Source organism: Clupea harengus, chromosome 8 (genome assembly GCF_900700415.2).
Source record: "Clupea harengus chromosome 8, Ch_v2.0.2, whole genome shotgun sequence".
Classification (NCBI taxonomy): domain Eukaryota; kingdom Metazoa; phylum Chordata; class Actinopteri; order Clupeiformes; family Clupeidae; genus Clupea; species Clupea harengus.
Window position 1 is genome coordinate 2318017 of NC_045159.1, and position 12552 is coordinate 2330568.

At 40.6% G+C, this 12552-nt stretch overlaps 1 protein-coding gene across 6 annotated transcripts in view; it reads right to left on the reverse strand.

Moving 5' to 3' along the window:
• Nucleotides 1-4511: 4511 nt before the first annotated feature.
• acsl6 (acyl-CoA synthetase long chain family member 6) overlaps nucleotides 4512-12552 on the reverse strand; it is a 45773-nt gene continuing 37732 nt past the window's right edge. For all 6 annotated transcript variants that reach the window (XM_031571465.2, XM_042708409.1, XM_031571466.2 and 3 more), the window contains 17 exons: nucleotides 12411-12512; nucleotides 12189-12288; nucleotides 11878-12056; nucleotides 11498-11530; nucleotides 10739-10790; nucleotides 9616-9689; nucleotides 9412-9489; nucleotides 8887-9021; nucleotides 8403-8537; nucleotides 8138-8233; nucleotides 7560-7632; nucleotides 6974-7062; nucleotides 6724-6840; nucleotides 6359-6502; nucleotides 6054-6155; nucleotides 5843-5914; nucleotides 4512-5651 (listed from right to left, as the gene is read on the reverse strand). In XM_031571465.2, coding sequence (XP_031427325.1) covers nucleotides 5511-5651; nucleotides 5843-5914; nucleotides 6054-6155; nucleotides 6359-6502; nucleotides 6724-6840; nucleotides 6974-7062; nucleotides 7560-7632; nucleotides 8138-8233; nucleotides 8403-8537; nucleotides 8887-9021; nucleotides 9412-9489; nucleotides 9616-9689; nucleotides 10739-10790; nucleotides 11498-11530; nucleotides 11878-12056; nucleotides 12189-12288; nucleotides 12411-12512 — 1722 coding nt within the window. In that variant the 3' untranslated portion in view covers nucleotides 4512-5510. The remainder of the gene's footprint in view (nucleotides 5652-5842; nucleotides 5915-6053; nucleotides 6156-6358; nucleotides 6503-6723; nucleotides 6841-6973; nucleotides 7063-7559; nucleotides 7633-8137; nucleotides 8234-8402; nucleotides 8538-8886; nucleotides 9022-9411; nucleotides 9490-9615; nucleotides 9690-10738; nucleotides 10791-11497; nucleotides 11531-11877; nucleotides 12057-12188; nucleotides 12289-12410; nucleotides 12513-12552) is intronic.

Below are 12552 nucleotides of genomic sequence, written 5' to 3' on the forward strand. Positions count from 1 at the left end.
AACATAATTCTAATCTGCGCATTTCAAGTGTCCTGCACATCACCCCTCATTAGTGGCTTTTCTACTATGCCTATAGCCTTTGTGTCAAGCAACGGGCCATTTACTAATGTTTCAAGCGATATGTTAAATTCATTCATGGACACGGATTAGCCTCGTTCATTGCAGTGACCCCAGCGGCCACTGGGCTACAGTTTTTGTTGTTGTTTTGTTGTACATGTACGATGTAAATTGTTTTGCTAGTTAGTTTGTTTACGACTGAATTGCTACACAGGGGTTCTGTGTAGCAAGTTTATTCCGTTGTTCATAATCAATCCTGATTCAGATTTGTTGCTTGCAATTTTGACTTTTCTAGTTTAGAATGTGCTTATCATAGGCTGCAAAACTGAAAACCTTCAAAAAAATTGTTCAAAACATTTAGATTAATTAAACTATTGTGGTGATCTTATTATTTTAAGCAATGACCAATGAAATAGTTACATTTTTGTCACATAGATACAGTGCAAGAATAGCCTAATTAACTAATGAGCTAAACACTAGGCTCATTTTCTGACACACCATGTGAACACTGAAAATAGATTCTGAATCTGAGGTTAAGATCAGAGCAGAGGGTACTATGATTCTTTGAAAGGTAGCAACAAAATGTTTGGGCTGTTTTTTTTTTTTGGCTAATATTTGTGTTCATGTAGATAGATATCAACGAAAATAGGCACTTATAAGCACGAATGAAAATGCTTGACTTTTGCAGATGTTCTGCATACAGTTGCTAATCAATCAGTAACAACAAAACTCAAGAGTGCATTGGGAGCAAGTATTTTTTTTAAGTCCCTTTGAACTCCCCCCTACAGTGGTTGTTTCCATGACTACTATATGCTTGAATTAGTCATTACCCGAGAGGTAAAAGTAGTACAGAGGAGGGCCGGCATAGTGCATGTAGCCTTGCTCGCTAACTGATGCAGAAGACTTGGAAATAATGTGGTTAGGGCAAAGAAACTCCAGCTGTACGCGCAAATGGACAGACAAGTGAAACCAAGAATAGTTCACTGCAGCATAAGAGCACACAAGTTAAAGTGGCAATGGCAAAGTACCACACTTCCACGTTTCCCTTGCGAAAGATTTGATGAGATAAAGATAAGATAAACCTTTATTAATCCCCGTAGGGACTTGCCTTCCCTTTATTGAATTGTTGCCTAAGAGAGCAGAACATGGGGCACAGGTAGTCATACACAACTACTTGTCTCCTTCACCTGTCTCTGCTGAGGTAGTAAACTGAACAACAAGGCTTACTTGATATCCTCAAATCAATAAACTGAAGTCTATACCTGGAGAGCCTGTCTGCCTGCCTGCCTAAAAGTAACCCAACATCTGATCATATGATACATTATTTGTATTTGGTTAATGATCAACTTTGTAGGTAGTGCTGTATTGAGGTTACTCATAATCCTGATTTCCCAGATGTATTGAGTCGAAATGACAATACATTGTAATTAAACAACTGTGACTACAAGAAGAAGGTCCTATACTTCCATTTTTACAGAGGTGGCACCACCCCTGATCCCAACAAAAAGGTCTACCATTGGGTATACATTTTTCCCATCTCCATTGACTGATGGCCTCAAAAGGTATGGCATTTTACAGAGAAGTGCTTTCTCTCTGGCACGTTATCAAGGTACAGCTTGCCCTCTTGTGGACATTTAGGTGAATGACCTCCGAGTCACAATAATCTTTTCTTATTACAGTTTTTTCCAATCATTTTCACACTTGTCTCAATACCATGTCCACTTTGTCAAAACTCTTCACTCAGTAAGCTTTAGAGACAAACATCTGAGCACATCAGTTAACCTTTGGTGCAAAATGCACTACAACCACCAAAACACTTCATACTTTACCCAAACGTGACTCATGCTGCCATAACTATAGCATATGCTCTCTCCCATTAAACTACTTTATCTCTCAATGTACAATGAACTCAAAAACACAGACAACTTGAAGCATTGCAAAATGAATGTATTATGTGTTGCTGTATCCTCTATTTTTGCACAGTTTAGTCTTGCATTGCAAAAGTAAAGAAAAACCTATGACACCTTGTACAAATTGTAATATAAAATAAAATACAGTAAATATTAAATTCAGCTATATGCCTCAAGACAGTTCCATGCTAAATTTTCTGTGGTATACTATAGTACAAAATCGTGTACAGACACTTTTCTTTCCCAGTACAGTAAGTGAAACAACAACACATGAGCCTACCATTAGAAGAGTCCTACAGCCCTAGTGCTAAACCGTGTTGAAAGTTGTATGAAGTACACATTTCAGATTTCACAAAGTTTCTCCCTTGCCTTGAAACTTTAGAAAAAAATCTTTAGCACATAATATTCACCCATAAAATTCTCGATATTCCACAAATATTTCAAGGCAAGCTGTTGTCATGACACCAAGAACAAACTTTTGTGATCTGTTGGTTTACCTGTCACAATACTGTATATACCAGTTTTGAGTGTGGCAAATTTGCCATGTGTGATCAGAGGTACAGTGGTTAGCATTGTTGAATAACAAGTAGCTGACCTGGGTTCAGTTCCTGGGCAATGCAAGATGCTATTGTAAGTGACTTTGGATAAAAGTGTTTGTTATAGTTGCATTTTTGGGTCACTTTGTCTCATTGATACCCCATGACTTACATATACAGCAGTAATAGTAGGAAAATGTCTTCAGCATTAACTACATCTATATTTTTCCTTCATACATGCAAATTTTAATGCAAATGCTGTACTGCACGACTTTTGTATAGTTGTATTGTATAGTTGGTAACAAGGTTGCAAACAAACACAACAAAGCAGAAAAATAAATACATTTTCAGCAAAAATGATAGAATAATCTGCCTGATTGCAAGTGTATCATTTCATTTGTCTGTCAAAATACAGTATCTTTCCATCTGCAATCATCTAAATTTTGTCCGGTTTTTGTACTGAAAGTTAACTGACTATCTAAATGTCGGCAAAAATTGCTGTGGTTGCGCAGAGCTTTTCTGGTGGTGAACGTTGACTCAGACAGGTATCCATGAATTTCGGAAGAAGTGGTCATTGAATGCATTTTGTATCTAAGCAATGGAAAAGTATCCACAGTTTAGTTAACATAGTCTACTGATATTGTGAATGTGTTAAGTGTTTTGAAAAAGTGTATATGGTATTAAAACAAGTGTGAAAATGATTGGAAAAAACTGTAATAATATTTAGAGTGAGGACCTTGTTTAACAATTTTGCATTAATTTTATTGCAATGAATATGACCTTTTTGGCTGAATATTATTTGTGAGATGGTAGAGTTTAGGATGATGAAAGAGGAAGAGGATTAGACAGTAGAGAGTGGCTGTAGTCATGATCTTACAGCAGCAGGGTTACAACAGAAATGTCATCTTACTCTGCTTCACTGTAATCCAGGTCAACTCAGTTCTTATGATCTTATTATTTGGTCCAATTTTACTGATATATTTGTGACATAATCAACCACCAACTTGCCTTCACAAACCATGTTCCATAACATGGATTAACTACTCTGTCCGCTTTTACCTTTTGTAATCGGGGAAATATTATGTCGAAGACATTTGAATTCAGTTTGACTAAGCTAATCAGAAACAAAAAATACACTCACTGTTAAGTTCAGATCAATCAAACAACTTTATTCCACTCTCACCCACTTGGTCAGATTTTACTATAGAAAAGTTGTTCTTTGCTCTACAACATTATTTCCTAAGTTATCTTTACACATATTATACAAAATAGGTGTTTGGTTCCTTCCACATCATGCTTGTAATTGTTTCTGTTTACATTCATCAGATGATTTGATGCATTTGTATGGATCCCTCTGGGTTTCATGCTACACATTTGTAGCAGTTTGAGGTGTTGTTGATCATACATGCAGAGTTAACTAAATAAAAGGATGTCCCTTTGCTTGAGTCATGAAATTATTTTGCCAAAAGTGTTATATAAACATGCTTGTACTCTCACCTATAGTGTGTACAGTCTTTGCACCGTTATAATGGTGCATCACATATCTGATGAAGATTTGCTGTTTTACAGTCCCTTAGCAAATCAGAACTTGATGGGGCAAAAAAGGTGTAGGGTACATGGGTAGGTATGACAATGACATTTTTTAAAATTGCAGACTTGCAGAGAATAATTATGCTTCAATTACTTTTAAACGTGTTTACAATGAATGCATGTTTTTTTTATTGATGGCATTGGTGGGAGTACAATTAAGTTAAAACTGTTTACTGTTTATTCTCAGCAGTGGGTCAGGGGCAAAAAGTTGAATCCCTTTCAAAAGAGTTCATTAAATGGTCAGAGTTGTAGAGCAGTATCTTTAAAGCCCCAGGTATTTTATGTTAATTTGTCCTATGCAGGGACTATCTAACTGGAGGCTACTATCCTCTTAAGGAAGGTTACATATTCCATGACTAAAAACAGGTCATGATTTGCTAACAAAAAAAATTATAAAAGATTGAACAAAGAAAAAAGATCCAATAACATATTTTTTTTATTTGTCTGTCTCATTTCCATCCACTCATCCTATTGCTGTAGTCGTTACTCGCAAAGATATGGTGCTGATGGTCCCAGTCAGCAGCAGGTTAAATAGGGTTACACGTCATTTCACTACACACAAAAATCCATTCAGTCATTGGTTTAAATAATCTTACTTCTATGTGTCCTCAATATGTACATCACAGCTGGAATAGTTTGGGAATGAAATCATTCCACAGCCAGAAACATTTGTCTACATTACTCCAACAAAACCCAATGTCCATGGCGCACGCACTCTGCCCAGCAAGCTGAACGTCTGAGATCTCGGGGGCTTGTACATCACAAGAAAGCCTTTGCTAAACCATCTCACCACGTTTTGTGTCTGATTGCATTAGTATCTTCAAGGGGTTTCATCGAAGACTACAGCCCCAGCGGTGTCAGCAACATGGCATGCAGTGGCCCCAGGCCAGATCATGCTGCGTACTGTCAGGCAATCCCTCTGAGCCTAGCGAGGACCTAGAGAACCAGTTCCTGGCTGCATTGCTGAGGTTTGGAGTTTGACGGTATATAAAGAGGTGAAGAAGGGTGCAGGGTGGATCCAGGCTGCAGCTGTCACTGTTTGCATGAAGGGGGCTCCGATTTTGGTTGTAAGTCAGCTGTTTCCAAAAGGCACACTGGCCATTGACTACCTTTTCACCACTAGCTGACAGACATCCAGAGTTCAACAAGCTAACTTACAAGATGGGGAGGATTTTTTGGGAGGCTCCCCGGTCCTCTGAGGGACTTTGATGTCCAGGGTGAAGAGAGATGGAGGGTTGGTTGATGTTAGTTTTTTTTTCCAGAGGGCATAAACACAGCTGTCTCTCCACACACAACCCATCGTGGGTGCATAGCATCTTTTTTGTGGTTTTGATGAGGGGGGTTAAGGGCAAATGGTTCACGAACAGCGATGATACTATATGTCCTATAAACCAGGGCTTTTATTTGGTGGAGGTCATTACATAGAGATGTTCCTGTAGAGTTGTTCAATCTTTTCCTTGAAATACTCCTTGAGTTCTGGTCGCTTTGCCTTCAGTGTGGGTGTGAGCAGACCGTTTTGGATTGAGAACATGTCATTATGAATATAGATGTCTTTAACCTGAAGAGGGAGACAGAGACCCAATTATCATTTCAGTGTTTGTGATTAACCTTACTGTACGTGTCGCTTTAAATATCCGTGGCTTAAAAAAACTCAAATGCTCCACTGAATAATTTGTAGAAAGTGGACACTGAACATGGAGGTAAATGGTACTTTTACAAAGATTAAAAAAAATATATTCATATTGTCACCTGCTCAAAAGAGTGTAGGCCACTGGATTTGCCAAGTTTAACCATGTCATCCATTATGGCCTTCTTTACATCCTTTAAGAAGAGAAAATGAGCCTTATGAGCAATAACATCAATGGAAGATTACAGCACACACTCATTAGATTTTACTGTTAACTTTAAGTAGTTAAAAACACACACACACACACACACACACACACACATACACACGTACCATATTGCTACAGAGGTCATCATAACTGCCACCAAAGCCCTTTTTGTGAGCCCAAGATGGCATCACTTCTGGGTCTGGTACGACAATTCCTACCAGACAGGCCTGCAAAGACAAATGTATGTATGTCAAAACTAGCACAGCCCACAAAAGGATAACAACAACAACAAAGCTATCTGATGAATTCCATTTACTGACAACATTGTTCTGAAATGAACCAGACGGCATACGGGCAGAAATATGTTGGCAAGCAGATTTTTCTAAAGAAACCAAAGTGGTGCATCATACTCCGAGCTAAGAGGACTCACCTGTAGGCTGTCCCCATGCACATACAGCTGGGACACTGGGTCACTGCGAATGTAGATACTCTCAATCTTTTCTGGCGATATATACTCCCCTTGGGCCAGCTTGAAAATGTGCTTCTTTCTATCAATAATCTTCAGTGTGCCATTCTGCAAACATAGGGTTAGGGTGTGCAAAGGGGTTAAGACAAAAAGAAACTCTTAATTAGATAACTATCTCACCGTATCAGATAACAACAATGATATCAAATGCAATATATGGAGAAATATGATCAAAGTAGTTATCAAAAATGATCCTCTTGTTTATACTTAATATCCAGTTTTATAATTCACATTGGCGGTTGACGTGAACTAAAACTCCAGTTGCTTACAGGTAACCACTTCCCAATGTCACCGGTGTGGAGCCAGTCGTCTGCATCCAGAGTCTCTGCTGTTCGCTGCGGGTCTTTAAGGTAGCCCTTGAACACATTAGGACCCTTCACACACACCTATTAGCCACAAAGAACAAACGCTTGTTAAGGTTGACTATTGACATTAAAACAAGTGTTCAGCTCAACATGCATTAAATGTTTGGTGGGTGTGTACAGTTATTGAGTTCAGTGATTCACGGGGCACACAAACCTCTCCTTCTCCTCTGGAGGCATAGTAGTTTTTCTCTGGTACATCAACCAGTTTGATGTAATTGCAGGGAAGAGGAGCACCAACGTGACCTACATTTATTCAAGGAAATAGACAGAATTACTCTCATTACGCTCAAGATAAGGATTGAAAACAAGGTGGGGCGCCTCCCTGCTGGCTGTTGCTTTTGCCCTGCAGTCTCGGTGTTGGCTATTGTCCACTAACTCTCACTGTTGGCGTGTTTCCTTGTTATCTGAAACCTAGCAGAGCAGTTGTTTCGAGTGATTATCTTGACCGCTGCAACCCTTGACTGATTACCATGTTTAATAATTCATTGGTGTGTTTCATTATCTGTGTTAACCTGTGGAAAATGTATGCGCGGTATGTCTCGTTTGTATGTCAAATGCGTGTGTGTGTACGTGTGTGCATGCACGATTATGCAACGTGTGGGTTGGTCTCAGTGCAGAATGCTTCCTGTTTGGCCAACCCTGCAGCCTACAGTTCAGCACGTTGTCTTTAAGTGAGAGAACGGTGCTTTGGTTGAAGTGGGTCACAGGAGGTGGTCTGATATGAGGGGGAGAGAGTTCACCTGAAGTCCAGTCTCCTGGCGTGGTGAAGGTGCAGCCTGCAGTGCATTCAGTCTGACCATACGCCTCGTACACCTTGAGATAGACACACGCCCGATCCAAACAAATGTTATGCAAACATTGAAAATGTGTAAATAAACTCAAGACACCAGGGGGGTATTCGTCGTACGTGGTTTAGCGACAAACCTGGATAAGTTAACTCAGAGTAAGTGGTAAACCTCCTAATAGAGGAGCCCTCTGATGTTGTTTTGCTAGGAGAATGAACCAATGGGGGTTCTTTTATTAGGAGGTTTACCACTGAGTTAACTTATCCAGGCTTGTAACTAAACCACGTACGACGAATACCCCCCTGAAGACAAAAGTGCACTAGGACACATATTTGCACACAAACTCACTCTCTCTCTCTCTCTCTCACTCTCTCTCTCCCTCTCTCTCTCTCTCTCTCTCTCTCTCTCTCTCTTTCTCTCTCTCTTCAGGGATGAAAAGCATTGACAATATAAGAGCATACAGTATATTGGAATATTCATTCCTACCATACCAGTCATAGAGAATGTTCTCTGTAAGGAAGTGGTTAACTCACCTGGCAGCCCAGCGCTGCTCTGAGGAACCCAAGCACAGTTGGGGAAACAGGGGCTGCTCCTGTTATAATCATTCGTAATCTTCCGCCTAGGCTTGCCTGCCAGGGCAACATACCAGATTATTGGCATGTGAGACAGGCCTCACACATACACACACACACACACAATGGCACACACACACACACACACACACACACACACACACACACACACACACACACACAAACAGATATTTACTAAGGATGTTTAATGACCACAAGCTTTTACCTGGATCTTGTGAAAGAATATCTTATCCCACAAGCTGTCGTTACGAATGATGCCACTGCTCACTTCTCTTCCTTTTCTCTTAGCTGCAAAGTTCAGTAGCCAGCGTTTCAAAGGAGTGTTGGCCTGGCTGAAAATCTGATGCATCGGGAAGAGTGGCCGTGTGAATAAATGTGCACAAACTTAGTGTAGTTTAGTTTACACTTAACGGCAGTATTAAATCGTTGGGACGAAAAATGACTAGATACGAAAAGATCACGTTCATTCCTTGGTTTTAGATAAATATGAGTGTAAAGCACAGAGGAGAGTGTGTGTTTACGTATGTGGGAGCAGGTAGAGGGAGGAGAGTGTGTGTTTACGTATGTGGGAGCAGGTAGAGGGAGGAGAGTGTGTGTTTACGTATGTGGGAGCAGGTAGAGGGAGGAGAGTGTGTGTTTACGTATGTGGGAGCAGGTTGATGGAGGTAGATGCACAGGAGATCTCTCACCTTGTCGTACATGCGGTTGAGCAGACGAGGCACCACTGGGAAGACAGTTGGTTGCAGAATCTTCATGTCCTCAGACAGGAGACGAATGTCACCCTGGAAAAACCCGACCCTTCCTCCATGACAGAACACTACGGACTAGAGGTGGGGAAAGAACGAAGCAGAGTGTGAGGCAAAGCAGAGATGGCTCCATAAGCACAGAAATATTCACCTCAACTGCACATTTCAATTCAAAATCTACCACTTTGGTCGCATCTTCTCTGGCTGTTGCCTATGCTATCTCTTACCAATTGGCAATTGTTATGACAGCTAGATAAACTGTGATGTACATTTGATACTTGACACATGCTCACATTTGATACTTTAAGGACATTTGTACTGTATTATGGACTGTATTCTGTAGCTACTGTCTGTAATAGTTACAGTATATTCTGTAAAAACACAGTGATAACAAAGTTCATATAGCTCATAGGTATTTCCTATCTGTTGCCTTTCTACTCACTGAATATGTATGAGAAATAAAGATACCTCAATGAGCCTCTCAAACATATGAGCAAGGGGCAGGAAGGAGATAAGACAGTCATCCTGGTTGGGGAAGATTACTCTCTGCAATGAAATGGAGGAAAGACAATGTTCTAAACAGGATAGTATATCCTTACGTGGTTTACCTTAAGAATGTAAAAGACTTTGAAATATGTGGGATCTTTGTCAGTGTTTCTTAATTCCACTTACATCAGTAACTTTGAGAAAGCCTGAGAAGTCTGCTACAACATTGCCATGGGTCAGCATAACTCCTTTGGGATTTCCTGTGGAAATACAGTTTTTCTTTTTTTTCAAACTGCTTACACACAAACTTGCCGTTGGTTGTAATGTTCATGTTAATGTTGAGTTGCTGTGACGAATCCCCAATAGGGGGCTGGGTATGGACACACCGTCTCTTTTTATGTATCATGAACAAAGGTTCATTTTTTATTCTCCTTACCTAGCCTACTATAAAATGTCGTATAATGTGTTTCCATACTGAACACTTTGAAATACTACTGCATTCTACTGTAAAAGTCTTTGTTACTGTCACAACGTAAATGTAAAAAGTAAATTACCAAGCATTAGCAAACTATTTTGTATTCAGTACATGGTATTCTAGCTAGCTAGCTATTCTAGCACTGGAAAATGCAAAAGGTTCACTGTGTGTGTGCTACACTTTGGTCTACATAGATGAAACTTCCGTCTATTGTAACCTGTTTTGTCCTTTTGCTCTATGAAGTGCACTGTAACTGCAAAGGGCTTGAACCAAACAAAGGCAGGAGTGTTTTAGATGTATCACACGTGTGTAGTTAGTAAGCCTAACCATATGAATAGTTGGGTTTGCCATTTGTCCAAAAAGTTAGATTTTGAAAAGGGATGGGTTTCATTTTGGAGGAGATTTGTGGTGTTTTGCATTTTGTGTGTGCAGTTTTGTGAATTGTGTGTAGAGTTTTGAATAACGAGATTTAGTTTCAGAAAACACGTGTAAGCAGTTGTAAAAAAACTGTAACAATACTCTCTCTGTCAAATCTTTGGATCTCGGCCCTCCTGACCCCCCCCCCCCCACACACACACACACACACACACACACTTACTTACAGCCATATGCATGCACACATATACACACACGCACACACACTTACTTACACACACATTCAACTCGAGCCCAGCAGGGGGTTTCCTCTCCTCTTAATGAGCGGAATTTCATAGCCATAAAAGGAAGCTCCTCCTTTGTCTTATGCAGAATGCAAGTACTGCTAACACAGACTTCAGATGCAGGTGACGCCGTGACCCTAGGTGACCCCGTGACCCTAGGTGACCCGTGACTGACCTGTCGTTCCACTGGTGAAGCAGACAATGGACAGGTCATCTGGCACTGGTGGCTGTTGGTGGAAAAAATGTCATGGTATTAGAAATATAATATAGATAATACAGAAATATGGGGTCAGAGCAGAAGGGGTAATGGGTCATGAATCTAAATCTAAATGTGATCTGTTGCGTATGATGCCTGGTTGTGTATTACATCACATGTTTGGCCTTTTGGGAGTTGGGTTAAATGTTCTGTACCCATAGGATGGAGGTCCAACAGAGGTTATGATTATGGCTGTTGCATTATAGACTCAGCTTTTAGGCTTAGCAAACTCATAAAAGCTTGCTTCTATGTTATCTGTTGTTATGATCATATAAGGAAGTTCTTCCTTGTTGCTTCATATCAAGAGGAAATCACCTAAAAACCATTCACCTCTCAAAAGCATTTCAGACACCCCCGTCTGTGGCGCACTGAGGTGGGATAACACACCCAACCACAGCACCTTCATTGGGCTATTTTCGACATGCACTGAAAGTGAAGAGTGACTAAAACGTTCCATGTTTTGTTTTGGCCCCAGATGTATGATGTATGTTCCTGGATGTCTGCTCTTTATTTGAGGGGGCTGAAATATTGCCATTTTACTTATTTACGTGCTTGAGGCTAGTTATTCAGAACAATGTGTGCAATTTCTGGTGTATGTGTTCATTTAAAAAGTGATGTTTAATGCACAAGTATTTGTAATACATGGCTGTATTTCAGTTAGAAGATAAAGGCACTTACCATTGGTTTTCTGTGATGCTCTCTGCCCAGAGCCTACAATAGTGATACAAATGTTAAACTTTTGTTAACCATTTACTGAATCAAATTGTAAAACAAACAGATACTAAAGACGAAAGTGTTAAGAAAGTATCTTATAATAAGTTCCTTCAGGATCATATGACCAGAATCATATAAGTTCCTCCTGCATTGTCACATGGTGTAGTGGCTGTCATTGCTCCGGATGGCCCGAAAGCACAATATCATGGTGAGGACCTCCCGACTACCTGACACCTAACACCACCACCATGATAGATTTGCCACCAGTTTTTGTTGAATTGCCACCACAGATTTACCAATTAATGAGTCAACGAGGGTAGTAGAAGCTTGGAGGTTTTATTTACCTCTATATCTGTTAGGGCGTGGACCTGCACACCACATTGGTCCCCCTTCACCACCAGCTGGGGCTCGAACGGGTCCATGAGCAGTATCCTCTTCAGGCCTGGCGTTTCCTGACTCTCCACATTACCCAAAAGCACCTTTGCCTTTTCAGGCTTGTCACAGATCACCGTGGAGATCTCCGCTGATAATAATTTTAAAAAAAACAAGCAAGCCCAGGCCAGATTCATTCATAAGACCTCACACAAAAGCTGGATAAAGCCCATGTAATTCACAGCATGAAAACAGAAGACATTGTGAACATGTGAACCCTTACCTTTGTTGATGATGTACCGAATGGCATCTGGGCCCAGGGTATCATACAGAGGCACCACTACCATGGAGTAAGTATAGCAGGCCAGCTCAGAGATGATCCACTGGCAAAGAGACACAGAGAGAGAACGCAGGCATTTTATCACTTTCGTGAACATGTAGGAGTGGATGGCTTCATGTGGCATCTCCCACAGACCTCTGCCTAATCTTGTGTTGTTGATCTTACCTCTGGCCTGTTTTGCGCAAACACGCCAATGAACTGTTCTGAGCCGGGCTTGCAGCCCTGCTCCAGAAGCCCAGAGCCCAGATACTCTGCTCTGGCTATTACCTGCACACAGCAAACACAAACACAAACACAAACACTGACC